Here is a 26,062-nt window from a genome sequence, read left to right as displayed (position 1 = left end):
AAGATGCGGTTGGGGACATCGAACCGGCTTACGAGGCCCTTGATGAACTTGACGGCCGAGCCTGCAAGAATGGTGCGGACAGGCTCCACCTCCGCCCACTTGGTGAACTTGTCGATGGCGACGTAGACATAGCGGTAGCCGCTGACCGCCCGAGGAAACAGGCCCAGTATGTCTAGCCCCCAGACCGCAAAAGGCCATGAGAGCGAGATGGTCTGGAGCCCTTGAGTCGGCTGATGGATCTTCTTGGCATGGAACTGGCAGGCTTCACAGGATCGGACCAACTCAGTGGCGTCGTGGAGCGCCGTAGGCCAGTAGAACCTGCTGCGGAACACCTTTCCCATGAGGGCGCGCGACGAAGAATGGTGCCCGCAATCTCCCCCATGGATGTCTGCGAGCAGCTCGTGCCCTTGGTCTTCTGAGATGCATCTTAGCGAGACGTCGTTAGGGCGCCTGCGGTACAGCTTGTCATCCTACAAACAGTAAGTTGTGGCCTGGTGGGCCACACGCTCCGCGTCCTCCTCCTTCTCAGGCAGTGTCGTGGAGCAGGTACACCTCGAACTCCTGGGTCCAACTACCCTCCTGAGGTGCCAGTGCGAGGAGCAGGCGGGCTCCTGAGGTCGGGCCACAGGCCGGGGCGCCTGCGGGTGGCGCGAGAGGTAGCTCCTCCTATGGTAGCGTCGCCCCTGATGCTGGGGGCGCGGCTAACGGCCTAGAGAGCCTCTCCTCAAAGACACCATGGCTTTGAGGTTCGCGGCGCGATGCCCGCTTGGCAATTTCATCAGCTTCCTTGTTCACGCCCCTCGGGACGTGCTGCAACTCCAAGCCCAGGAACTGCTTTTCGATTTTACGCACCTCCTCCAGGTATGCCTCCATGTGCTCGTCCTTCGGCTTGTACTCCTTGTTGGAAAAATTGACAAGGAGCTGGGAATCGCCCTTGATGAGGCGCTTGACCCCCAGGGCGGTCGCAGCCCTGAGCCCGGCGATCAAGCCCTCGTACTCTGCGATGTTGTTGGAGACCTTCTCGCCGTGCTGAAAGCAAAGTTAGACGGCGTAGTAGAGTTGGTGTTGGTCGGGGACATGAGCATGACCCCGGCTCCCTCACCTTGTCGCGCGAAAGCCCCATCGAAGTGCATGACCCAGCCATCTGGCGCCTCGTCGCCCGGTGCCAAGGACCTATCCTTTCACAGTTCCTGGTCACATGTGTCCGTCCATTCCGCCACGAAGTCGGTGAGCGGCGCTCCCTTGATCAACATGGTCATGCTAACTTCCAACTGGAAGGCCTGCAGTTCGATATTCCACTCGACGACCCTACCGGCAGCGTTGGGGCTGCGGCGCACCCTCTCCAGGGGGTACGTGGACACGACCTTGATGGGGTGACCCTGGAAATAATGGCGCAGCTTCCTCGAGGTGACCATGAGCGCGAGGAGGAGCTTCTGCGGCATAGGGTAGCGTGTGCGCGCATCTCTGAGCATCATGCTGACAAAGTAAACCGGATGCTCGAGGAGGTGCGGGGCGCAGTCGGTGACCCGCTCCGCGCGGGGGCGCGGGGCCCAGGGGCCTCGTCGAGCAACAAGGGGACTGGACTCCCGGGGGCGCCATCCTGAGGACACGAGGGCTCGGGGCGCTTTACAGCCCCGCGCGGGCCCTCGAGCTTCCCTCAGGCGCCGGCGCACTCCTCTCGGATTGCCACGAGTGCCGCACTGGCCGAGTGGGGGGTTGCCGCCAAGTAGAGCACCAGGGGCTCGCGGGGGCGAGGCGCCACCATGACGGGCGGGCTCGTGAGGTATTTCTTGAGGTTTTCGAAGGCTGCCTGCCTCAGGAGTCCGTTCAAAGGGGCCCTTTCTATTCATCAGCTTGAAGAATGGCAGCACGCGCTCACCCGGCTTGGAAATGAAGCGCCCCAAGGAAGTCACACATCCTGCCAGCTTCTGCATTTCCTTGAGGGTCTGAGGGGGCACATCTTCTCGATAGCCTTGACCTTCTCAGGGTTAGCTTCTATTCCTTGGTGAGAGACAAGAAAATCGAGCAGCTTGCCGGGCGGGACCCCGAAAACGCACTTCTCAGGGTTGAGCCTCAGGTTCACCTTGTGCAGGTTGGCGAACATTTCCTCCAGGTCCTCAATCAGGATCGTCTCCTCGCGTGACTTGACCACGATGTCGTTAACGTATGCCTCTGCGTTTCTCCCCAGATGCGACCCCAACACAATGTGCGTGAGCCGCTGGAAGGTGGCGCCGGTGTTTCTCAGCCCGAAGGGCATGCGAGTGTAGCAGTACACCCCGCATAGGGAGATGAAGGCCGTCTTCTCAACATCTTCTGCTGCCATTTTTATCTGATGATAACCCAAGAATGCATCCAGGCAGCATAACAGATCACACTCCGCGGTAGAGTCCACGATTTGATCGACCGCAGAAGCGGAAAAGGGTCCTCAGGGCAAGCCTTATTGAGGCTCGTGAAGTCGACACACATGCGCTCCTGGCCGCCCTTCTTGGGGACAACGACAGGGTTGACGAGCGATTCCGGATGCCGCACCTCTCGTATGACCCCAGCATCATGCAGTTTGCGCACCTCTTGGACAATGAACTCCTGCTTTTCCTGCGTCTGACGCCTCGCCTTCTGCTTCACCGGATGGGCATTGGGGCATACAGCCAGGTGATGCTCGATTACCTTTCTTGGGACACCAACCAGATCAGATGCCTTCCATGCAAATACGTCCTTGTTTGCCCGGAGGAAGCGGATGAGCGCTTTCTCCTGACCCGAGGGTAGGCCGGCGCCGATGGTGAAAGTGGGGCCTGTATTATCATTGTCGACGAACACCTTCTTCGTCTTGGCGCGGTCCTAGGAGAACTGATGCTTCTTCTTTGCCGGTGTGGCCTGGAGAGCCCCCGAGGCCTCTTCGACGTCTGGTCGCGAGGCTGCCGCGGCCCTGTAGGCGATCTTGAGTGCTCGAACCGCATCCCCCTTGTCTCCGGCCACGGTGATGACGCCGCCGCTTCCCGGCATTTTGATGACGTTGTAGCCCGACTGGGTCGCTGCCATGAATTTGGCGAGAGCAGGGTACCCCAAGATGGCATTGTAAGGGAGGCCGATGCAGGCCACGTCGAAGTCGGTGAGATCAGTACGGTCGTTGTCGCGCTTGCCGAAGGTGACAAGGGGGCGCACTTGCCCCAGAGGGACGGCAGAGCCATCTGTCACCCCAGAGAACGGCCTGGTGGGCATGAGCTGATCATAGGGCACCTGGAGCCTCTCAAAGGTCTCGATCGAAAGCACATTGAGACTAGCGGTGCCGCTGATGTGAGTATTGGTGACGGAGACGTTGCTGATGGTGGGTGTGCAGAGCATGGGGAGTGCTCCGGCGGTGGTCACAGACTCAGGATGATCGTTGGAGTCGAAGGTGATGGTGGCCCGCTCCGTGCGCGACCGCGTGGTCTCGGGCTGAGGCCGTACGGTGTTCGCCTGGCTGAAGAGCTACTTGGCGTGGCGACCAGACGCAGGCGCTAGAGACCCGCCGAGGATGCAAGCGACCGCGTGGGGCCCCGGAGCTGCGAAGCGCACGATGAACTGACCGCGGAGCTCCTCCTAGGAGGACACCGAGGCCTCCGGGAGGTCGCGGAGCCAAGAACGCGGAACTTCCGTGAGAGCCCGAGGGAGCCAGTTTGCTATGGCTTTATTGTCGCCCCCTGCCGCCAAAATGCTCTGGGCATATAGTTGGAGGAACTCCATGGGGTCAGCCGCGCCGTCGTAGCGCGGGGGCAGCACCGGCCTGAACCTGACCGGCCATAGCACACAGCGCAGGTCAGGAGTGAATGCCGGGCAACCCATGGTATTCCGGGGACGACGGGTCGAGCAGCGGAGCGGACGGCGTCGGCCATGCGAACGATGAAGCAGAGGCGAAGCGAAGCCGGAAGAAGGATTTTGACACGCCCCTACCTGGCACGCCAAATGTCGGAATCGGGGCTCCGCGGACCCAAACAAGGTTTGAACTCTGGGGCGTGTGCGAAGATCTAACCTAGCTCATTGCCCTAGGGCTTGGCCTCGTCGAGTTCGTGCGAGCGGGGATACAGATGAACACAGAGATTTACCCAGGTTCGGGCCACCTTGCGGTGTAAAACCCTACTCCTGCTTTGTGGTGGATTGGTCTCATGAGGAGGTTGAGGATAAATTAGTGCAGTGGGTGAGCTGCCTCGGGAGAGCTCAATGGTTCCAGGGTTCCACCTTTTTCTGAGATGGAGACTAGCCTATACTTATACTAGGCCCGGCTCTCTTCCCTCATAGCTTAGGCGGGGAGGAATACCACAACGGCCAATTTTGAAGGGGGGCAATAGTACATCTTATCCTGACGAAAGGTGGTCTTCGCCTACAAAGCTTCTGGTCATGACGCAGAGGTGGGCTTGACGATGACATCCATGCTGCTGAGCTCGTGGTCTTGTCTTGTTGCACATGAATGGAAACCTTTGGGGGATCCCTTGGGAATCCGCGTACGTCCTTGCCTCCTTAGCACGAAAGAGGAAAATGTCCTGGACTGCGCCCGCTGGCTCGCACCTGGCCTTGGTCGTCATGGCTCAGGTCATCGCACGCCTCGCGAGGCGGGAGGCTTGCATAGGAATCTCCGCTCCTCTGGAGGCAGGCTTGCGAAGCCGCTCCTCGGGAGATCTTGGTGTCGTTCGCCTCGCGAGGACAGGGGCCCTCGTGAGGGTCTTGCCCTTGAGGTCTTGGAGCTGGGCCTACCGGACCGTCGATGGAGCCACGCGCTGGGCCGCAGGCAGGCAGGTCTGGGTACCCCCGATCTGAGAACGCCGACACCAGCCACTCCTAGGGGCACGGCCCAGTAGCGGGGCGGCACTGGCCGTCCCATGACGCCCAGCGAGGCGTGCCACAGTACCTAGCAGCCGGCCGTACCCGCGCCCGGCGGCCCCGGTACGGCCTGCACCCGGCAGCCCCCACTGCCGGCTCCTAGACACTAACACCAGGGCCTCGCGCCCATGTACCATTACCATTGTAACCCCGGGGGGCAGCCTATAAGACCCCCCGGAGCCCCTCCTTGCAGAGGGTTGAATCCTTAGCTTAGCCCACACACATTCACCCACACGGAGAGGGAACGGCCTATGCACTGGCCAGTCTTCCTTCCTCCCCAGAACAGCTCAAGGAGCAAGCTTGTATCCACCTCATATAAACCACACTCAGTAGGACTAGGGGTCTTATCTCTCCGGAGAGCCCCGGACCTGGGTACGTCTTGTGTCACACGCTCGCTAGTACCGACCTCGCCTCTGGAGCCCACCGGTGCCCTTGTGTTCATCCCCTCTTTTAGCCATCCCATGGCATCTGCCGTGAGATCACCACGACAGCTTGCTCTCCATTTGGTACGGCGCAAACTTCTCGCGTTCATGAAATTCGCGATGAACACGCAGCCAAAAGGTAGATGCCTTTTGCTCGGCGCCGACCTTGGGGTCTTGTCCAATGTCCCTCCAACACTCACAAAGGAGCTTGTCCTTCGACTACGTGTATGCCTTCGTCCGCATGAACTGGTCGAGAGGTCGTAGTCCTCCGGGAATTCGTGGTCGAGAGGGAAGGCATTGCCCATGCCAACTTGGTCTTGCATGAACTGGTCGTCCATGCCACCATGATCAAAGGTGTCGGCCATGAAGGGGGCTCGGCCGTCTTGGCTTTGGGTCTCGTCGGGATCGAAAGGAGCCGCGCCCGCACCGCCTGCGAAGGCAGCCGCAGCCGCACCACCTTCGAATATGATGTTCTCGATGATGAAACGGTTCATCGTCTCGTCGTCCATGGCGGCCGGCATTCTGCCAAACAGGTCGCGGGCTTCGGGATGCATGTGGCTGTGATCTCCCACGGGCGTTTCCTCTGGCCCCCGGAGGATGATCCACCGACCACAGGTGTGGCGTTGAGTTCGATGGCCATGGCCCCGGGCGTGGACGGCGCCACCACGCTCACCCCTGGCGAGCATTCCTTGGAGAAACGGGGGGCTTGCGGGTAGGGATGGAAGCCGGGAATCGGCGGCGTGGCAGACGTGCGCGACGACTCTGGTAGTGGCACGCGGGGAAAGGCCGACGAGCCGGTGCTGGCCGCGGCCACGGCGGCGCTGACGAGCCCGTGCTGGCCTGGGTTTAACCCTAGGAAGAGCAGGGCCCGCCTCATTGCCGCGGTGACTCTGGCATTGTTTTCCTCTTCCTGTGCGGCGGCAGCCGGGGCGACCACGACTTCGAGCTTGCATGCGGTCCTTCGCGTGCCTCCAGTCCTTCCTCTTGGCCGACTGCACCATCCGCTGCTCGGCCGTCAACGGCTTCTTCTTGGGTGTCGCCGCCGTCTTGTCGGTGGCGTGGGGCTTGCCTTTGGCGGAGGCGACGGAGGTCGGGCCAGAGGCGAGGGAGGCGAGGCCGGCGGCGGCGTCGAGGGTCGGCTCGTCGCCCGTGGCGAACGGCAGGGAGCGCGACCGGACAATAGTTTGTGGGAAAGAGGGGGGAATGGGGGTGGGCGTCGTGTGCGTATGAGACCCAAATTTGGGTCAGGAATGGGTCCGGCGGACGAAAAGCGGATGCGCGCCCGTTTGCGTCGGCGCGTTGGGCCGACTTTTGTGTCCGTTTTGACCCAAACAAACACGTACAAACGAAATGGGTCGGCGCATTGGAGTTGCTCTTATTGACCCGCCTTGAATGGCACAACACGTCAGGACCGCGTAGTCGGGACGTAGCCGGGCAGTTTGAGGGTCGGTGCTGGAGATGCGTGATGATAAAAAAAGTGTGGTATACAAGTAATATTGTCCAGCATCGACATAAAATGGTTTAAGAACAAACGGCGTGGGCACCACCTAGTACACGAGCGTGATGTCACTAGACCTGGTGCACTAGCACACTTGGTGCGCGTGAACTAGACTATGACTACTCCTCCTGCTCCCAGATCTTCATCATAAAAAAGGGGTTGGATTAGACACACTATTTCAGTTGAATGATCACTTCCTGGGGTCACGTCAAGGACACACTACCACTCAAAATCCAACGAACACTATACACATCTCACTCTCTCTCTCCGCAAGAGCAGCCGAGGAACAGGAACAGCTAACGTTCCTATATTAAAACAGGCAACTGGGACTGAACCATTATCATTAACAGCATGTAATGCAAACAACCAATCACACCGACATGTGATACAATACAAGCCCCGGCCAGATTCTCTTATTGGGACGTGCAAATTTGGTAGGCGTCTAGGTGAGGATAATACACTCTCCCATCTCCAACAAGTCAGTATTTTTGTTTTGTTTTATGTTGGTTCTAGACTTCTAGTACGAATGAAGAAAATAAAAAAAAAAGATAGATAGATATGGGACATGACACCTAAGCAAGGGATGGCAGCAGCAGGATGATGCCTCACAGTGCTGGCTTTGACCATATCCCCACAAATCCAGCTGGTACTACTGCATGCATTTCAGACTGTGGAGGACAAGAAGGTGAAAAGATTACAAGATTCCTTGTGTTTTTGCTTACATATTCCACACTTCTTCTTTTTCTTTGTAGAGAGAGAAGAGAGTAGTAGGAGTGCAGTGGTGGTGGGATGGCTGTAGGTGGGCTGGCAGGGGAGAAAAAAGGCCAAGTGTACAAATAGGTGGCAGTACTGCATGTCAGTTGGAAAGAGATCTCCCTGCCCTCATTCAAAGCTTGGTGTGCAAGAGAAGTACCTTCCCCTCCCCTCCCCCACCCTTGTAACCAAAGCATTCATAATTTACTACTCCATCAGGTACAAACGCTGCTTGCTTCACCCAACAAATTACTCCCTGAGGCATTTGTTAAAACATAGTATCACTGAGTGTGTAAGAACAAAACCAGCTCATGTCTAGACAGAAAATATTACTAACTGCACATGTAAACATATTTTGTAATAGGCATTTTACCCTTGCTGAGTTGCTGTTTGGTCAAAGAGGAACCTTGTTCCATTTCAAACCTGCAGTGCAGTGCAGCTGGCTCAGCAGCGTCACAAAAACCATCAATGAGGAAGAATAACTGTGCAGTAGCCAGTAGGTGCACCCATTGTTTTTTCCTCCTCTCAAAACTTACTCCCACAGTAGCTAGGAGCTGGGGCCCACATGGCATTGAGGCCACCCAAGGCCGGGCAGGTGAGATTAGAAGAACAGCATCCCATTTTTTTACTCCCCTCCCAGCTTTATTTTCTCCCTCCCTCGCTACAGCTAGCTAATCTTCCTGCACACCAAAGCAGGGCCAGCAGTAAACTAGTCCTCCTGGTACGCCCCCCAGTCTCTCTGCGGTTACTTTTCATTAGCTGTTTGCATACGCCAAGGTTTCAGAAACGTTGGAAGGAGGGAGGAGGGAAGGGAGAGGGGGCAGTTGAAGTGGTTAACAACCCAGCCCTTTGCCAGAGGGAGAACAGAGCAGAGCGAGAAGGAATCATTTCACCTCGGCGGCAGGCAGGGGTAACAAACACCGCCTATTATTATTAAGCATCCGAGACCCACTCCCTCTTCTTCCTCCCAAATCTTTCACCGCCCCCTCCCTCTTACCCTGCGGTCAAATTGCGATCCATAGCTCCGGCGCGGCGCCAAGGAGAAGAAACCGCGAATTTTTTTCAAGAACAGAGAGATCATGAGGCCGCTCTCGTGTTCTTGAATCGTTCCAGCATTTCCCTCCCGCCGTCCCGTTCGCAGGCAGGGCGAATTGATTGATGGGCTCCAGGAGGGCTCGTGTGGTGGCGCCGGGTCCAGGTAATTTCCAGGCAGTGTTTTTTACCGTCGCGGACATCTTAGTATGTGTTCCTTTCAAGATCTTTACACCGCCCCATACACGGCATGGCGGAGCGGTCAAAGCTTGTTGCTTTCCTTCCTCCCCCTCTCGGAGGGCTTCAACGCTGCCCTAGTTATTTCCCCGCAGATCCTACTCTAGCTATCCATCTATCCATTGCATTCAAATAGCCCCGCCTCCTCTCTTCGGATTTTCGACTCGGGAGTTGGTGTGTGCTGCTTCCTCTCGAGCTTCGTACTTGCGCTTTCCTAGATGATGAAAACTTTGTGGGGCGATCAAATCCTCTGAGAAGGTGGGTTCGTCTTGTGGTATCCTCCTCCTGGGAATGCTATGATTTTTATTTGTTCCTTTTCGAAAAATGATTTTTATTTGTTCATCCAAGTAGGTAGTTTTAATCAGATGTAAGGTGCTGCTATTTTGATCTTCCTGGATGCCACTGCCAAGCCACACCCAGCCAAAAAGTACTGTTGGTCAGTTCCTAACTTGCGTGGGAAGTTCTTCATCGACTGAAACATCTTTTTTTCTTTCTAGTATATTGTTCTTTTCAAGTTTCATATGCTTGATAATGTTCTCCATGCCTGGTTCTTGAAGATTTGTTAGGCTTTTGCTGTTCCCAATTATCTTTGGTGTTTTGGGGTCTTTTAGGAGGAGCAGACAGGCTCTCCTCCCACATCCTCATGACTTTGCTCCAAAGGACCCAAGTTAGTGAATGTTGTTTGGCTAATGATGGGGTTATATCCTCTGTGTCTCCCCCTCTCCCTTTGTGCTCTGCTCTGGGTTTAAAGCCCCACTTTCTGGAACCCGGGCTGCGTGCAGCAGATTTGGTTTGTTCCCCAAGGTTGTTCTGTGGCAGGCCTTTGCCTGGACGGTGGATCCCTTCTTCTGGCTTTCTTTTGTCTAGGGATAGTGGCGGTGGTTCTTCAAGGGACTGGTTGCTTTTCACCTCTGTGTTAAGGATTACCAGTTGAGGTGTTCATGTGATGCAAAAGGGTTTTGCAGACTTTATGAAATTTCACTCTTTGTTCAAGCTGCATTTGTCTTTCTCTGCTCTGTTGGGTACACTCTAGTGGTAGTGCTAATGTGCCTTCTCCCCCTTGTCTTCTATCCTGAACAGGGAACTAAGGAGGAGCTCTTGCTGTTTTTAGGCAATTGGACATGTATTCAGGCCAGCAGTCTGATCAAGGTCCTGCTGCAAATAGTGGAAAAGAGTTCTTGGAGGGGAATTGGGGGTCTGAAGCAATGCATCAAAAGATGGGGTATGACAGTGGGGCATATGGGTTTCAAGCTTACGGCATGGAGTTAGAAGAAAGACCAGGTATGTACAGATCTTCTGCTGGTTAGTACTAGTTCTTATCATGCAGTTGTCGCAATACTTTTGAAGGTGACAATTCTGTAGTTGATGGAAACGTCGATAATTCTTGCAGGTACATTCTCCCAAAACATCCAGATGAGTGATGAGCATAGTGGTGGCATGAAGAAAAGGAAGGGAACAGATGACTGCATTGCGTTGCTAAACCCATCAGCCAGTAGCAAGGTGCAAATGAGCTTTCGTTATGCTCTCATCTTCTTGTTCTAATCTAGATGTGGTGACTAACTGTATTGTATTTGTGGGTTTAGAATGTGGGTGATCAACAAACAGAGGTTTCGTCTCAGCCAGAAAGGAATTCGGCGGAGAGGGACAACAGGAAGATCTCGCCCAAAACGCAAAGCAAGGAAGATTCTTCGGATGGTGATGGCACTAGAGAAAATTATGTTCATTTCCGGGCAAAGCGAGGCCAAGCCACTAACAGCCACAGCCTTGCGGAAAGAGTAAGCTTCTGATTAGCACCATCAAGATCCCATTTCAGTTTACTTTATGTTCTTCCTGTTCTCATGCTTGAAGTTGGATGAAACTCTTTGCAGCTGAGGAGGAAAAAGATAAGTGAGAGAATGAAGCTTCTTCAGGATCTTGTTCCAGGGTGTAATAAGGTAACTTTCTTCTTTTTGGCGCAAGAACTTCTCTGCGACCAACTTGTACTCTACGCCTTACCAATGTTCCTTCTCACAGATAACTGGCAAGGCAGTCATGCTTGATGAGATAATCAATTACGTGCAGTCATTACAACGACAAGTAGAGGTAACATAATGCTGCTTATCTATTAGTGCAGATGTTATTGGGTTGTTTCTGAGCGTGCCATTTGTCGACTATCATCCTGTGCTCTAATGCCACTTCGAACTTGCAGTTCTTGTCAATGAAACTTGCAACTGTGAACCCTGAGCTTGGCTTTGATATTGAGCAGATTCTGTCCAAACAAGTAAATTCACTGTACAACCATCCTAAATATTTTCAAAGATTTCTAGACCCGCCTGCTCAACGCAATTCTTGTTTGTAGATGATGCTTTCTCAAGACAGGCGCCTTGGTTTCTATGGAGCTGACCCAGGATCAAGCGCCCTTATTGCTCATTTCAACCAAGGAATGATGCATCCAGATATGATGTGCAATGCTTCCAATCCAGCGGGTGCTCTGCACGGAACAATTCACGACATCTCCATGATGAACCAGGTAAATTCAGTCCATTTTCATGGCAATCGCATGTAGCATCTGAAGCAATAGCGATGGACTAACGTGAACCCTGAATCCAGATGCCTGAGATGTGGGAAACTCTTCAGAACATTCCTCATATGAACTTCAACCCTGCTGTGGCTGCAGATAGCAGCACCAACAATGCTGGTATATGCAATGCTCTCCTTTCAAAATGTCATGCTTCATAATCATAGTGATTGTATCAAACTTACAGAAATGTTCCTCTTGTATTCTGCAGGTCCCATGAAGATTGAACAGTGAGTTGCTGGTATGATTCTGGAGTTGTTCTGTGAACCGTAAAGCGCTTGCAGAATCAAGTTTTGTATAGATGGATGCCTAACCATTAGTTACCGATTTCCTCCTCTTGCTGCCCGACCCCATAGCGTACGGTTTATGGTATGGCATCGAAGGATCTCGTGTACAGCTGGGCTCAAGAACTGCTGATTCCACCGTAAATTTCTATTGCGTTAGCTCGTCGAAAGCAGGAACCCCGTGTTATTTATGAATTTCAAGCTTGGGATCAATTGTGGATGCCCTAAGCGTACTAAGTAGACTGGCTTATTAGTATTGCCGTAAGTAGTGAAGTGACTTTTGTTAAGAGTTTCAGAGTTTCATGAAATCATGCCGTAAGTAGTGAAGTGACTTTTGTTAAGAGTTTCAGAGTTTCATGAAATCATGCATTATCAACGAGATATTCAAGAGCAGACTTTTCTGTACATTTTATGGCTCCTCCACTTTCACCTGATTATGCCGTAAGTGAAAGTTTGAGGAACAAAAAGTGCCATCAATCAAGAGCAATTGTACAATCTATTGAGCAGCAAGAGATTGATGTGGTTTTCAATGTGTCCGCGATATGTTGAAGATTAAAAAAAATATTAAGGGTGAAATCTGCCTTGTGACCTTGTGAGTACCCTCTGAACTTGTGGTGCATGTGCATGAAGTGTCAATCAGGAGATCGGCAAGGTAGAGAATCTGCGCCGACTGCTCTCCCTCTGGAAGGTGATCTCCTACCAGTTCAAAACTGGTGTGGCTTAGGCCTTGTACAATGCAAGGTGCTTAGAGAAATAAATTAGGTTTTCCTTAAGCACTGGTGCTTATTTGTACAGGATAGACGCTTAACTAAACGTCTCTCATGTAGAAATAGGCACCGGTGCTTTAGAAAAACTCGGTTTATTTTTCTAAGCATCTCCCATTGTACAAAGCCTTAGCTGTGAGCTGAATTGATGGAGAGAATGATTGATTATACCTCCTTGTTCAGTTTGCTCTCAAAATATTCCATGTGATTCATACGTACGAGGATTGAAGAGGAAGTGTGTGATACTAGCAACATCCAAAGAAATAGCCGTAGCATCTACCGATTTCACCATATCCCCATTTCCCTCTTCTTTGAGACCAGGATTCCTTCGTAATTTCATCCATCACTCAATGTAGTCTAGCAGTTCAGTTCGACTCTATTTGAGAGACCTCGCTTGCTTATTGCAATTCAGAATTGAATTGATTCTATCCTTGGTGTATTTGCAATTGAATCCGAATCAATATATCCAAAAGTTTGTCGCCCCCACCTCCGAAGACAAAAGAACCTAAACTCCCAAAATACTTTGACATACAATGTTGCACATTAAGCTTTGTCTTCATTCTAGAGATGCTACAAAGTTACAAGGCAATAAGTCTATAAAACCGAGCAAAATTGATAGTGAACTGTTTGCAGCATTAGATTTCTGCCTTCTTCCTCCTCTTTCTTCTATCGTCTCCTTCTCTTTCCTTTCCCCTTCGTTTTCGTGATTTGCCCTGCAAGGAACCAAGAAAAATCAGAATACATCAAAGGATAGTGCAGGAGCATACCAATATTTAAGATAGGATCTGGCAAACTATGCAGTTGAGATATCTCGTTATCAATCAACAAATGTAGCAACTGAAAAAGAGACTAGTTCAGCAGGAAGGAATGCATGTATGATTGGAACCGTAATGTGTCAAAGGACCTTGCAAGTTGCAAGGGTTTTTCAATCTAAAATGTTTTGGACATTGAACGGGTAAATGTACCTCAGCAGAGAACGTTCTGAGGGGATCGCTACTTTTGCCTGACCCACTCCTGAATCCCATTCTTTTCTTCCTTCGGGGATTATCAAGACCCATAGCAGCCCTCGAAAGTTTGACTGCATTGCTGGCTTCTTTCGTTGTGGGGTCAATTAGGTATTCGGGGACATCACGCAGGTGAGCAGGAATTGATTTGTTGGTAAGCAACTTATCATGTTTGAGCAAATCTGAAAAGAGTAGAAAGATTAAGCATATCATTCACTTGTAAGATTTAAATACCAACACAGCTCTTCTGAACAAGATTTGGGAAGATTGATATATCTAACCGAGGTCTGTTGGATTCTCTTCAAAATGAGCTTTCAACCTACAAGGAAGCAAAGGGCATTGCTGTTTAGAAAGGAATACAGGCAGAATGACTACGGGGGTGAAGGTGTTTCTCTTTATGAAATATTAAGAATTTTGAATACTATGTATTGATGCCTTATACTCCCTCTGTAAACAAATATAAGAGCATTTAGATCACTATTTTAGTGATCTAAACACTCTTATAAAAGTTTACAGAGGAAGTATCAATTAAGTGCTACATCATGAACATAGCTGATTGCATGATACTCCCTCCATTCCTAAATATAAGGTGTATTAGTTTTTCCAAAAAGTCAAACCTTGTCTATGTTTGACTAGTTTATAACAAAATATGTCAAGAACTACAATACTAAAAAAATAAAATATAAAAATATATCCATGTCAAATCTAGTGATAATGATTTGGAGCAACTAATAATATATTAGGATGCCGTTTTCAGACACTGGAAGGTGACTGCAATTCTGCATTTCCCTTTCCCTACGTGATCTCATTATCATGTAATGTGCATTTTGCTAATACTTGGCTATTTCCTTGATGGACAAGGACTTTCTTACTTCTCAGAATTGAGGATTTCATTCTTTACGTCTTGACGACGCGCTTCCTGTATATCACGGCTTGTCACACTCCTAGCAACATCCTGCAAAAGGGATATCAATTGACATTAGCTACCAAAATCAGTGTTATTTCACATAGAACACATTTCAGTAACATTATCTGTTGAAAGCGAGTGGCTAAAAGAAGTTAACAGAATGGTCCCATGTAAAATTAGCACCAAGAGCAGTTCAGAACAGATAAAACCAAAATGGTCTTAATAATAGCCACACTGTTGTTGCCGAACAGCTTGGCTCGTAAAAAATATCTAGCGGGTAAGAGCCACAGCAGGCATTGCATTACTAAACAAATAGACTTCCTTACCAGGATATGGCCAAGACAGGTAAAACTAGAGGTACCTGGGTTATCTTTCATGTTTAATGGGATATCAGTACCCTACAAGCCCAGTATCTTTTTTTTCGAGAAAACGCAAAGGACCTTTGCATTTCATTTCATGGTAAAGGTAGAACAAACCTCCTAGGAGGTGAGAGTTACAGAGTTATACAAACTATCAATGCACGTCCCAGGTTGTGGGCAGAACAACCCGAAGCCCCTGGGCTCCTGCCTTTGCCCAACATCAGGTCTCTTCCTTGATCCTATCCACTAGTGAGACGATGGAAGCCCAGTATCTTTATAGGGCAAGAGAGATTTGTATCTAAATCCAACTAGTTGCAATATAAGGGAAATAAATTGCAACAAATCCATGGCTGCCAGCAGCTGAATAGGAGGATGGGTGATTACCAAATTAACTTTCAGCCTTTCATCACCAGTTAATAAATAAATAGAGTAGAGACCAAAGGTCCATGCAACCATGCATAACGAGCGTTTAGGAAACCCTCAGATCGTTGGTTTGCTCAGCTTCGAGCTTTCCAAATTTCAATGTTCATAATACAAGTAATGATAATACTACATCTTTACAGCAAGAACGTATTACTAAAGAGGTACATTTATGGCTATGAGCTAATGAGTCTGCCAAGGATAAAAAGGGAACTTACACTGTTCAGGTCAATCAGCTGGTTATTTGGTTGTTTTGGCAAACCTTGTGAGCGACTAACTTACCCTAGTCAAATACTATTAGCACCACTACTTACATTACTCTAGCACTACAAGGTATAGCAATTAAGAATATATTTGAGAAAAATCAAGTACAGATCATTCAAGATAAATACGCTCCGTACCTGAGCCCTATATCGTAGGGACTCGACAGCATTTTTTGTGAGTAACGGGAAAGGTAAAATGCAGTTGGTATCCTTTTTTTCAACATCTTGCAACATGTGTTCAATCTCTTCGAAAACATTATCCTCCTCTGGTGAAACCTGAAAATAGAGTATGAAAAGAAGAGGAAATAAATAACCAAACACACAGGGTCTACTAAGCATGCTAGCAATTTCTGACAATAATATATGTGACTGAACTGAACCATGTAAAAACGGAACTTACAAGTGATATAGATGCACCGGTTTTATTTGCCCTCCCTGTTCGTCCTATTCTGTGAATATACCCAGCGGGATTCGGAGGCATGTCAAAATTAACTACCTAAAGAAGGGTTAGAGAAAAAGATCAGTCCTGCAACCTATTACAGAAATTACAAGATTGAACTATATAACAGCAACGACTTTACCACGATCGAATGAATACTGAGAAATTGATTTCTTAAAACATATTCGATTTTTGTTTAGCAGATAAGCCAGAGAAAGGTGAAATATAGCTTCGCAAAAAGAATCATTGGTGAAGCTGACCACAAAAAAGCTTTTAAAAAATCCTTATTTCCTTTATTTTAAAGAGAGAACATTTGCTGGTTGTCCCTCGCTACATCAAACTGGGCACTAGTTCCCCGGAAGAAAAAAATGAGCACTAGTTGCTGGCTGAATTCAAAGTTTACACTGATGCTGCCACCAGCTCCAAAGTAAATATTGGTGCACTTAAAACAAAGCAAATAGTCTACCCACCAGTTATTTACATATATGTTCAACTAGTCTTAGTTGTATTTACAGCATATAAAAACCAATTAGGTAGCGCTAATCATCATGGCTGAATTCGGCAATATGCTTGAGTAGACCAAGATATACTTACTGTGAAAACGTTTTTGAAGTCAATTCCTCTGACGACTCCGAATTCAGCATCTAAAGTTTGTTGCAAATGTTTGCGTGACCCCTTTGAATCTTTTTTGCTTTCCTTATTGGTTTGCTTCGCCTCCTTTGTTTTATTGTCATCTGTTGCTATCAGGTAATCGAATAGCCTAGCATTGAAAGCCTAAAAGAAAGAAAAAGATATTAAATGACTTCCCATATATCAGAACCACCTTGTAACTGCAAGCTAGCAATCTAAGCTTATCAGGAAAGTCACACGAGTCACGTATCAATGTTTTACTGACAGCCTTCTGTATCATTTTACTTCGGACAACATAAAAGTCTTAGCAATACATAGAAACAGATATAAACAGCAATGATCTGTTTGCACGCCATGTGCCAGCACCTAAAGGTATAATCAGGTTACATCACCCTCATCATGGACAAACACCAACACTAAAACTAGGCTAGGGGGTTAAGTGGCCTGGTTTTACAAGTTTTAAGGGGTGCATATCTAGTTTTTTAGTTACAGATGCTAAGTAGACACAATACCAAATTCAAAGGGTATATATATTTTTTATATAAAACATTTACAAGGCAGTAAGCACCCTTTATAATTTCCCAATAGTCGACACTGTTAGAAATCCTCTGACGCGTATGGATAAAATGAAACCTGCTCGATACGGTGTTTGCATCCGACGCATCACCGGTTTGGAGAGGTATTGAGGCTGGCTTGGAGCTCCTAAAGAAAGGCATCATTTGGCGTGTGGGAGATGGTACCAACATTCAGATCCAAAGGGACCAATGGATCCCTCGCAAGGAAGGCCTAAGGTCTGCAGCTTTCATCAGGAGATCTAGATTGCGCTGGGTGAACCAGCTTATGAAACCAGATAGCAAAGAGTGGAACGAGGACCTTATTAGGCAAATTTTCCAACCATTCGATGCGGATGAAATATGCAAAATCTCTATCCCTAGCTCACCCACAGATGACAGAATAGCTTGGCATTATGAAAAGAGCGGAATCTTCACTGTAAGGAGTGCTTACAAGCTGGCCGCTACAATTCAGGGCCAAATGAGGCAGGCTCTGTCGAGCTCATCGAAGGATCCGAGTGATAGGAGTATATGGGATCTTATATGGAAATCAAAGGTCCCTCCAAAGGTCAGGATCTTTGGCTGGCGAGTTGCAACCAATACGTTAGCCACAAAAAAGAACAAGTGGAAGAGATCGTTGGAGGTGGATGCCACTTGCAGCATTTGCGGCTGCGAGGAGGAAAGTGAATTCCATGCGGTTGGTATCCTGTACCAAAAGTAGAGCCCTTCGACACGAAATGAGAAAGGTGTGGGAGTTACCCCCTGAAAGTTCATTCAGATACACCGGTCCGGATTGGCTGCAACTGTTACTGAACTCAACCCCGGATGTTATGAGGGCAAAGGTATTGCTTCTACTGTGGAGAGGATGGCATCTACGTGATGATTGTGTTCACGGGAAAGGCAAGGAAACTATATGGCAATCTGTCAAGTTTTTGCAGAACTATGAGGAGGAGGTGCCGCTATCCTTTTTGCCTCTCTCATCGGAAATAGGGAAAGAGATCAGGCCTCCGGCCAATGCCGAACCACCTCAGACAGTTCAGCAAATCATAAGGTGGTCTGCTCCGAGTAGAGATACAGTGAAATTAAACTCTGACGCAGCTCTTCTACCTGACAGTGGACGTAGCTGGGCGGGAGCGATTGCAAGGGACTACAGGGGATTCCCGCTTCTGTCAGTTGGAAAGGAAATGGGCATTGTGGGGAGCGTCGAGGAGGCTGAGGCAAGGGCCGCACTTATAGGCCTGAAGGCTTTGGCTGATTTGTACAGAGGACCATTAGTGCTTGAGATGGACTGTTTGACGATGGTCAATGAGTTAAAGAAGGAAGCACAAAGTCTCTCCCCATGCTATGGCGTCCTCTGTGACATCAAGGAGACTCTGAAGGTGTTTTCATCCTTTAAGATCAGTCATGTGGGAAGAAAAGGCAATTCTGTTGCTCATGAGTTAGCCATGGAGGCTAGACAGCTTGGGGATCTGCGGCTTGTTGCAAAGGTCCCGGACAGACTGATAAACCTGATGCAGGCTGAATGTAATCCTTCCACTTGAGTATCCCATATACTCGAGTTTCTCAAAAAAAAAATGAAGCCTGCCTCCTCGTAAAAAATGTTGATTAGCAATCTACTGAAACCCAAGAAAGTTAATTAGCTTAACTGGTAAACAATTGGAGGGAAGAAAACTCATATCATTCATTACAAGATAAAACATGGGAACACAAGATAATACAATTTAAGATCAATTATCTACACATGCACACACACACACACAAAAGGCAGGCGCTGGAGAAGCACTACCTCAATAATATGTAGGCGAGAATTTTGTGGCAACTCAGCATTCAACACTGCAGATCTTATCGCAAACTGTAAAAGTACAGCATATTCCTCAAATGTTAGTTAATTTATAAACAGCCATATATATCTAAAAATAGAAACAGGAATAGAGAAACTAGTAATGACCAAAGTATTATATTACGAAAGGAATGAAGTGGGGAGCATGCTCCTGGAAGGAACAGTTGTTAAGAAGAATGCCATAACATCTCTCAAATGGCAATAAAAAAGATTTGACAAAACTTCATGCTGCAGATTTGACAGAACTTCTCCTTAGTGATAGATTCATATTCATCTGTTGGTGCTCACATACTCAATGTCCAAACGGTAGTAGTTCAATTATTGTCCCATTAAATACTTTTGGACTAGAATTGATCTAAATTTTCAAATTTCATTTCTGTTCAAATGCCGGATGATAATCCGTGACTCTATCAAATGAAACTATGCAAGAAAAGAGCAGCGCAGATAACAAGTTACAGATCCAAATCATATCACTACTGGAAACAAGTACCAGTACCAATTTACCTTTTCCAGGAACAATCTTAATCTGAATGCATTGTCAATTGAGTTCACAAATATTAGAACTTTCTTTTGAATAAGCTCTAACTTCAGAAGGGAAAGGATATAAAGCATCTTATCCTTAGCACTGCATGAAATCTGTGGGCAAAAGATTGGGAGTAACTTAATCTGTGGTATTGAAATAAAAACATTAAAGCTACAGAAAATCAGCACAAGAACTGTAAATAGACAAAGTCATTATTTAAGAATGGTCACAAAAAAGGGCTATGGACAGGGAACCATACTAACTTGTATACAATACCCGCTGAAGTCTACTATGGATTTACAGTTAGAATTTTCAAGTGATATTGTACAAACAGTGAGACCAACAAGCCTATGGATGTAATGTGAAAAGGAAGCAGAAGATACTTACCCAAAATTGTTGCACATTTCTAGGGACCACGTCATCCTTTGCATGACCAACCTCGGTAAGAGTTAAAACAAAAGGGTTGTGCAGAAGTAGCTTTGTTAGTTTGTCAATATCAGGGCTGCAACAAATAAATTTTGATATTAGACAAATCATACAAAACCCAAACAGAAGTACAGGTTAACTATATCGAAACTACTTTAGTTTGCAATGTTCTATGTCGCCCACAGGGGGCCACCAACTCGGCTGTTGCGTGGTTGATGGTTAAAAAGAGGAGCAAAAATATAACAAAAGATCGTGGTGCAGTTGTTGGAGAATCTTAAGCATTCATAGTAGGTCCTTTTTAAGATTTAAAATGAGATAACATTTCCAATTTTGAAACATAAGAGAATGGGAATGGAAGAATTGGTTCAGAATAGAAACTAAAACCAAGAGCATGATTTTGAGCTACATTTGTTGTGTGTTTTACAAGAGTGTTGTGCTCACAAGTGTGTTTGTTTATTTGTGTTGGATCTGACATGTGAGTAAAAGTATATTTGTTTATTTATACCCCTTGGAAGGTTGCTAGCCCCACATGTGAGTAGAAATGTACTTGTTTATTTGTCATGTTGGTCCCACATGTGAACTCACCACCAACTCCAACCTTTATAAGTAGGAAAGAAAAGATATATTAAGCTACTAGCAAAATCACATCAAGAAATGGAACACCGAAAACCATGTTAAGCAGCAACCATCCAGTAAGAGAATCAGCAAGGTAACTCAGGGAACAGCTAAATATCCACAAACTGAGGTGCCAGCTCCATTCACTTGATTCAAATGCTAGTGAGATGCTTAGAGCTGTTACCAGTGCAGACTGTGGAATTAAGATGTTTTGAATAACTGCAGAAAAAAGAAGCAAGAAGAACCAAATTTCACCTTGAAGTTGCAGACATGAGGATGGATTGGCAACTTCTTGGGATATGTGGGACAAGTGCCTTCAAGTCATCTTCGCAGCGATAGGATAGAAGAAGGTCAGCCTGGGAGCTAACCATTAAGAGATTAGTAACTTCTTCAAAAGGACATTTCTCAGGCATTCTGATACATCACGACAATTGTATGAATTTGATACACAACACTGTAATGTAACATATATTTGCCAATATAAGTATGTTAAAAGTCATGACAGTAGATATTTGAAACACGCCACTCTTAAACATAGTATAGTTTAAACAGCAACACTGGGTACTGGCATAGAAAATGTTCTCAATTCTGCATTACCATAAATCAAATCCCCATATTTGCAGTGGCACATGACAGTATCATTCAGGCAGCATAGGCACTAATACTGTAAACAACTCAATTAAGCAGTTTTTAACTTGAAGCTGAAAATTCAACACCCCTGAATACTATTTTGCAAAATAATATAGATCCACAACTTCGACAGCTATGTTATGTTTTGCATATGGGAAGAGACAACATAATTTGATATTTCAAACCCATAAGAAAAAATTTCATTCCTTGTTGGGATAAAATCTTTCCAAGACTATGAATAAATACTGCAACAGGCAAACAAATTGCACCTCATCAAGAATCATCATTGAAAGTGACTCTTTAATAGATGATCCCTGGACAATGCCCTTTGATATGCATGCTGCAACACAAGCTGGGGTTGTCACAAGAATATTAGGGGGCCCAGACAATGCAAGTTTCTGCAAGTAATAAGAAGCACAAGCAAGTTAGCCGAGCCAATAAATATAACCCTACAAAATTGATACTATTTGGAGAAAATAACGGTCGAACTCAAACAAGACAAAAAGGTCTCACAATATCCTTATCTGACATGCTCGCGGTCACTTGAACAATCTTCAACTTGGATGTACACAGCTCAAGGAGAGATGATGCCTCATTATAAACCTACAGCAAGAAGAAAAGAAAAGAAAAGGCAACAGTGAGGTATTTGGCAATGACTAGTCATATCGTAATATTTAACATAAGTAAAAATTTATTCGCAATACACTAGTAGATTGTAATATGAATCACTGAAGTGCTAATTAGCAGGTCAAACATTCAAAGAAGTCGCAAAAAAATCTCACTACATCCAGCATCAAATAGAAGAACAATTCATACTATCGTGCATGAATCAGGACGTAATATTAACTAGAGATAAACCAATAACCGACTCTACAGCAGCTGCCTATACACATACAAAATATCTTGGGAAGAAACAGAAGTCGGATACCTGCTGGCATAACTCGCGAGTTGGCACCAGGATTAAGGCATTTGGTGCGGATTTCCGAATACGCCCTTCTTTGCACAACTTCAACAGCTCTTGCAGCAGCGGGAGAAGGTAGGCAAAGGTCTTTCCAGAACCAGTCTTGGCCTTCGCGACCACATCCTTCCCTTCCTGGAATCACAACATTAGACCGTCGTCCAGTACCACGAACTACGGAAAATCAAACAGTTGCATTTTGAACTAAATGGCAACCACAATCATGAGTAGAGCTTCACTAAACCCAACTCTAATTCAGTCCGGTCTGCATTGACAAGGGTCAGAAGGCTACTGCGCCTAACCCAAAAGAACCACCAGAGAAAGCAAGCAAGCTGGCTATCCTAATAGTACTGTAATTGGCTAATTTATCAGGCTATAAACAGGCTAAAACTTGTTCCAATGAGAGCTTACTAAATTTCTAGCTCCTGAGCTTACTAACTTTTAATCAGTTGTTGACTAAACGCCACCAGAACGAGCGAGACTGAAAGCTAGTAACAACTTAAGGCAGAAATCGTTCACCAGGATGAGCGGGATGGCCTCTCGCTGGATCGGGGTGGTCTTGGTCAAGCCCTTCTTCCTCAGGGCCCTCTTGAGCTGCTCGTCCAGCCCCAGCTCATCAAACGTCACCTCCCTCTCCTCCTCCTCTGCCGCCGCCGCCTCCTCCTCCTTCCCCTCCTCCACGCCGCCACTCGCAGCGTCCGCGCTCCGCCCCTCCGCCACCTCGCTTCCAGAGCCCCCTGCTTCCTGCGCAGCCGCCTCCCCCTCCGCGTTTGCGGCCGGTGCGTCCTCGTGCGCCGCCGCCGCCGCCGCCTCTACATGCTCCTCCCCCCGGAGCGAGCCGCGCTGCTTCTGCTTCTTCGCCATGGGTTTCTTCCGGGGGAACGAACGAACGGCTGCCGCTAGGGTTTAAGGGAGGCTTTCTTTTTGTTGGAGTTATGAGGAAAATGGCGCTAATGGGCCACATGGGCCGCCGGCAACGAATGTGGCCTGCGGATCGTGGCCCTCAAGTTTGCGAACTGGCGCTATCTAAGCCGTCCGATATAGATCGACGGCCGAAATTGCTCTTCGCAAAAGAGAAACATTGAGAGACCGTTCACCGTTGTGCAGTTGCAGGCAGCTCCACTCCCCTCTCCCCTTCCAGCCGCCGCCGCTCGCCGTCGCGATGGCCGAGACGGTGGACTTCGCGAGCGGCGACGGGGAGGCCTGGCGTGCGGCGCTGGACGCGTACGACCGCCGGCTCGCGGCGCTGGACAAGCCCGACCTCCTGGACGCCGACTCCTTCTACCGCCACGACCTCCCCCTCCTGCTGCACCGCCGCGACCCGGACCCCTACCTCGCCAAGCCCGAGCTGGTGCAGCTCATGCAGTGGAAGCTCTCGCGCGGAAAGTGGAGGTCGGGGTCTCTTCCTGCTCCTAGTTCATTTTTCCCTCTTGGTTGCATAGCACAGCTGCATTTCAAGTTTTCCCCTTGCCTAGGGAGGGCGTAATGCCTCCTGCTGAAAGTCTCCAATGGGATTTTGGCAGTTTGAATACAGTGTTTCATTCCGATTCAACCTGACAAAGTAAAAGGGGAATGGGAGATTGCAGCTTGCTGAAGGAATAGAAGCAGGGAATAATTTGATGTCTGAAGTCTCCAATGTGTTATGTACAGAAACAGAAAAATAATGTTGGGCTATGGCAGACGTGCATTTTAACAAGAATGACAAATTCAAAACTGGTGCATGAAAGAACTGTGTATCTATCTGCACACAACTGTGGTCTGTTGATGTCTTCGATATTTAAAATTGACAATAAGAACAAGCCTGAAGCAACACCACATATTTTCTGCACAAGACAATGTATTTAATAAAGCTCACAGATGTAATTTCTGAAATGTCACTTCAAAATCACTAGCCATGGATCAACGTGGAGTATACTTACTATAATCATTAAGATATTTTTACATTGAAAAAACTAAAGTGATCTATCGCAACATAACCAGCTGGGATATAAATTATACTAAAGAAATACAAAAAATTGGAATGGAAATCCCTTGACTCATAATATACAGGAACTTGAGAACTTTTGTCATCAAGGTATGGGGCCACTTGCCTGATACAACAGTAACTTCAGCATAGAGTGTGTACAATTTGCATAGAATTGGTGACTCGGAGAAAAATAAGTAGGATACCTTGGAATGTGATTGGTTGGAGTATTAGTACCATGATGCTAGATTGCTAGTAATGTATTAATTGCTTGGTTTGTTAGTTTGATCCATTTAGGCAGTGTCCTAGTATCGTGCTTGCTGGCCAGCAATATTCAACCTTCACTCTGCATTTGTTGCTAGGCCGAGGCTGATGGATTTCGTCAAAAGCTTGGATGACAAAGTTGTAGAGTCCGCGTCACGCAAGGCATTTGCAGCGCTGCCCGACCTCAGCAAGGCCATCACCGAGCTCACCGTGCTCAAGGGTGTTGGCCCTGCCACTGCATCCGCGGTGCTCGCTGCCTATGCACCCGATGTTGCACCCTTCATGTCAGACGAAGTGAGCTTGTTTAAATGTTCTTTTTTCCTCAATGTATCTGCCTTTCTAGGCGATATGGTTTCACCTTTTGTGTTGTAACCTTTAGTGAAATGTGTTCAGGCAATGGTCGCAGCCTTGGGCAATGTGAAGGAATACACTCTGAAGCAGTACCTTGCGTTTGCGGAGAAGTTGCAGGCTAAAGCGGAGGTATAAATGTTGCCCTGCATTTGATATATCTGTTAAAATGTTGCAACGATAGCATCATTTGCTTGATTGTGTTGGTTGAACTGTTCTGCAGAATGTGGCCTTGAGTTGAATCAGGTAGTTGCAAGCATATGATGTATTATTGTTGTGTGTTGTAAGGCGATCATCAATTGATTTCGGCCATAGGTTAAAAGTTCTAATTCACCAGTCCAAACTGAAAACTTTCAGCAAATGCAGTTAATCTATGCTGCCGAATATATTTGATCTTTCTCTCCATCTAGACAAGCTAAAATTACATTAAAAATAGCTGATTGTCACAATGTGCTCTGTTTTATGAGTTAATCTTAGCTAGCGGTTTGGAGTTGAACATACAAATCTATATTTGTGTTATTGTACTGCTTTAGGAGAAGTTCCATTTTAGCAATATAAAAGAGCACTAGTTTACAATTCGGCGACCCTTTCCCAAATAGTAACACAAAATATATTAAAAAAATATTGGGCTTATTATTTCTTTTCCATGAGATGCATATCCAGATTACATCTCTCAAGTTTTTAGTTGCATATCTATCTGTCCAAGACTTCTTACAGGCTCCATATGACACAATAGGGCAATAGGCTAATTAATACTCCCTCGGTGACAAAATATAAGACGTTTTTATGCCCTATGCAAAACCAAAAAACGTCTTACATTTTGGTACAGAGGGAGTAATTACTAAGATGATATACTTGCAGGTCGTAGATTTGTTACACTTTGCTAATTTCCATCGATATAGTTCCTAATTTGTTACCTTGTGCTAATTTCCACGTTATACCTTGTGATTTCAAAATATTACTTGTAGAATTTGAAAATCGTTTGGCTGACAACTTGTGTTCCTCTTCAAGGAGTTGAGCGTAGGAGGAGAAAGCTTGACACCTTCGGATGTTGAGAGAGCTTTGTGGAGCTCGGCAATCGCCTCCAAGCCACCGAAGGCACCAGCAGGTGGGAAGAGAAAACGGTGACTTGTGCCGCCGCACTGTTGCGCTAGAGCTAGAATGGTCTGCTGGTGGTAGGCCTTAGATCGATCTCTGTAGAATGTATGTCATGTACTTTGATGCCTCTGGATCAGCCAAACATATTTGTGAATGGGAATGGCGCACCTCCTGAACTTGGTATTTGGATATCAGATGATGGACCGGTGTATTCCGTCAAGGACTAAGAGCCTGTAAAATTGCCATGAAATCCATAGAGAAATTCCAGTAAGCCATCTACTTGGAACTTTGAACTGAAATGTAAAAAAAAAACTCTGTTTAGAGAGAACGACCTTCGTGCATACTTGGAACTGTCATAAGGCGGCTCATAATCTAGAGTTAATTGAAGGAGATACCACATTTGGGCACGTTGTAACGAGTCAGTAC

At 47.3% G+C, this 26,062-nt stretch overlaps 3 protein-coding genes across 7 annotated transcripts; 2 read left to right on the top strand and 1 right to left on the bottom strand.

The window, feature by feature from the left end:
- Positions 1 to 8,295: 8,295 nt before the first annotated feature.
- Positions 8,296 to 12,039, top strand: LOC123095982 (transcription factor bHLH49). Of its 5 annotated transcripts, none has more exons than XM_044517560.1 (11): positions 8,296 to 8,434; positions 8,547 to 8,722; positions 9,874 to 10,074; positions 10,184 to 10,293; positions 10,377 to 10,568; positions 10,662 to 10,727; positions 10,807 to 10,875; positions 10,982 to 11,053; positions 11,132 to 11,302; positions 11,383 to 11,470; positions 11,562 to 12,039. In XM_044517560.1, exons 3-11 carry the CDS (start codon positions 9,915 to 9,917, stop codon positions 11,582 to 11,584), a joined length of 951 nt encoding a protein of 316 aa, XP_044373495.1. In that variant the 5' UTR covers positions 8,296 to 8,434; positions 8,547 to 8,722; positions 9,874 to 9,914; the 3' UTR covers positions 11,585 to 12,039. The 5 variants fall into 5 exon arrangements, with proteins under 5 accessions (XP_044373495.1, XP_044373494.1, XP_044373498.1 ...); XM_044517562.1 differs by lacking the exons at positions 8,296 to 8,434; positions 8,547 to 8,722 and adding exons at positions 8,797 to 9,051; positions 9,145 to 9,229; XM_044517559.1 differs by having other exon boundaries at positions 8,336 to 8,722.
- Positions 12,040 to 12,812: 773 nt separating this feature from the next.
- LOC123095981 (DEAD-box ATP-dependent RNA helicase 16) lies at positions 12,813 to 22,870 on the bottom strand. Its single transcript, XM_044517558.1, has 15 exons — positions 22,483 to 22,870; positions 21,934 to 22,098; positions 21,519 to 21,608; positions 21,275 to 21,403; positions 20,631 to 20,731; positions 19,722 to 19,836; positions 19,316 to 19,447; positions 18,758 to 18,823; positions 16,385 to 16,564; positions 15,752 to 15,847; positions 15,490 to 15,627; positions 14,275 to 14,357; positions 13,684 to 13,721; positions 13,364 to 13,584; positions 12,813 to 13,111 (listed from the first exon to the last, which is right to left on the bottom strand). The coding sequence occupies exons 1-15, from the start codon at positions 22,825 to 22,827 to the stop codon at positions 13,034 to 13,036; spliced, it is 1,977 nt and encodes a 658-aa protein (XP_044373493.1). The 5' UTR covers positions 22,828 to 22,870; the 3' UTR covers positions 12,813 to 13,033.
- A 169-nt stretch (positions 22,871 to 23,039) lies between these two features.
- LOC123095983 (uncharacterized) lies at positions 23,040 to 25,830 on the top strand. Its single transcript, XM_044517564.1, has 4 exons — positions 23,040 to 23,355; positions 24,289 to 24,484; positions 24,584 to 24,670; positions 25,550 to 25,830. Exons 1-4 carry the CDS (start codon positions 23,126 to 23,128, stop codon positions 25,664 to 25,666), a joined length of 630 nt encoding a protein of 209 aa, XP_044373499.1. The 5' UTR covers positions 23,040 to 23,125; the 3' UTR covers positions 25,667 to 25,830.
- Positions 25,831 to 26,062: the final 232 nt, after the last annotated feature.

This window comes from Triticum aestivum, chromosome 4D (assembly GCF_018294505.1).
Source record: "Triticum aestivum cultivar Chinese Spring chromosome 4D, IWGSC CS RefSeq v2.1, whole genome shotgun sequence".
Classification (NCBI taxonomy): Eukaryota; Viridiplantae; Streptophyta; class Magnoliopsida; order Poales; family Poaceae; genus Triticum; species Triticum aestivum.
The sequence above is the reverse complement of the archived record's forward strand: the minus strand, read 5'-3'. Positions and strand labels throughout refer to the sequence as shown.

Coding starts and splice junctions, on each gene's coding strand:
- LOC123095983 (XM_044517564.1), top strand. CDS start 23,126: ATGGCCGAGACGGTGGACTTCGCGAGCGGCGACGGGGAGGCCTGGCGT. Junction 24,485..24,583: donor CACCCTTCATGTCAGACGAA/GTGAGCTTGTTT, acceptor AAATGTGTTCAG/GCAATGGTCGCAGCCTTGGG. Junction 24,671..25,549: donor AGTTGCAGGCTAAAGCGGAG/GTATAAATGTTG, acceptor TTCCTCTTCAAG/GAGTTGAGCGTAGGAGGAGA.
- LOC123095981 (XM_044517558.1), bottom strand. CDS start 22,827: ATGGCGAAGAAGCAGAAGCAGCGCGGCTCGCTCCGGGGGGAGGAGCAT. Junction 14,358..15,489: donor CCCTACGATATAGGGCTCAG/GTACGGAGCGTA, acceptor TCCCTTTTGCAG/GATGTTGCTAGGAGTGTGAC. Junction 13,722..14,274: donor GAAATCCTCAATTCTGAGAA/GTAAGAAAGTCC, acceptor GCTTCCTTGTAG/GTTGAAAGCTCATTTTGAAG.
- LOC123095982 (XM_044517560.1), top strand. CDS start 9,915: ATGTATTCAGGCCAGCAGTCTGATCAAGGTCCTGCTGCAAATAGTGGA. Junction 10,569..10,661: donor GCCACAGCCTTGCGGAAAGA/GTAAGCTTCTGA, acceptor AACTCTTTGCAG/CTGAGGAGGAAAAAGATAAG. Junction 11,054..11,131: donor AGCAGATTCTGTCCAAACAA/GTAAATTCACTG, acceptor TCTTGTTTGTAG/ATGATGCTTTCTCAAGACAG.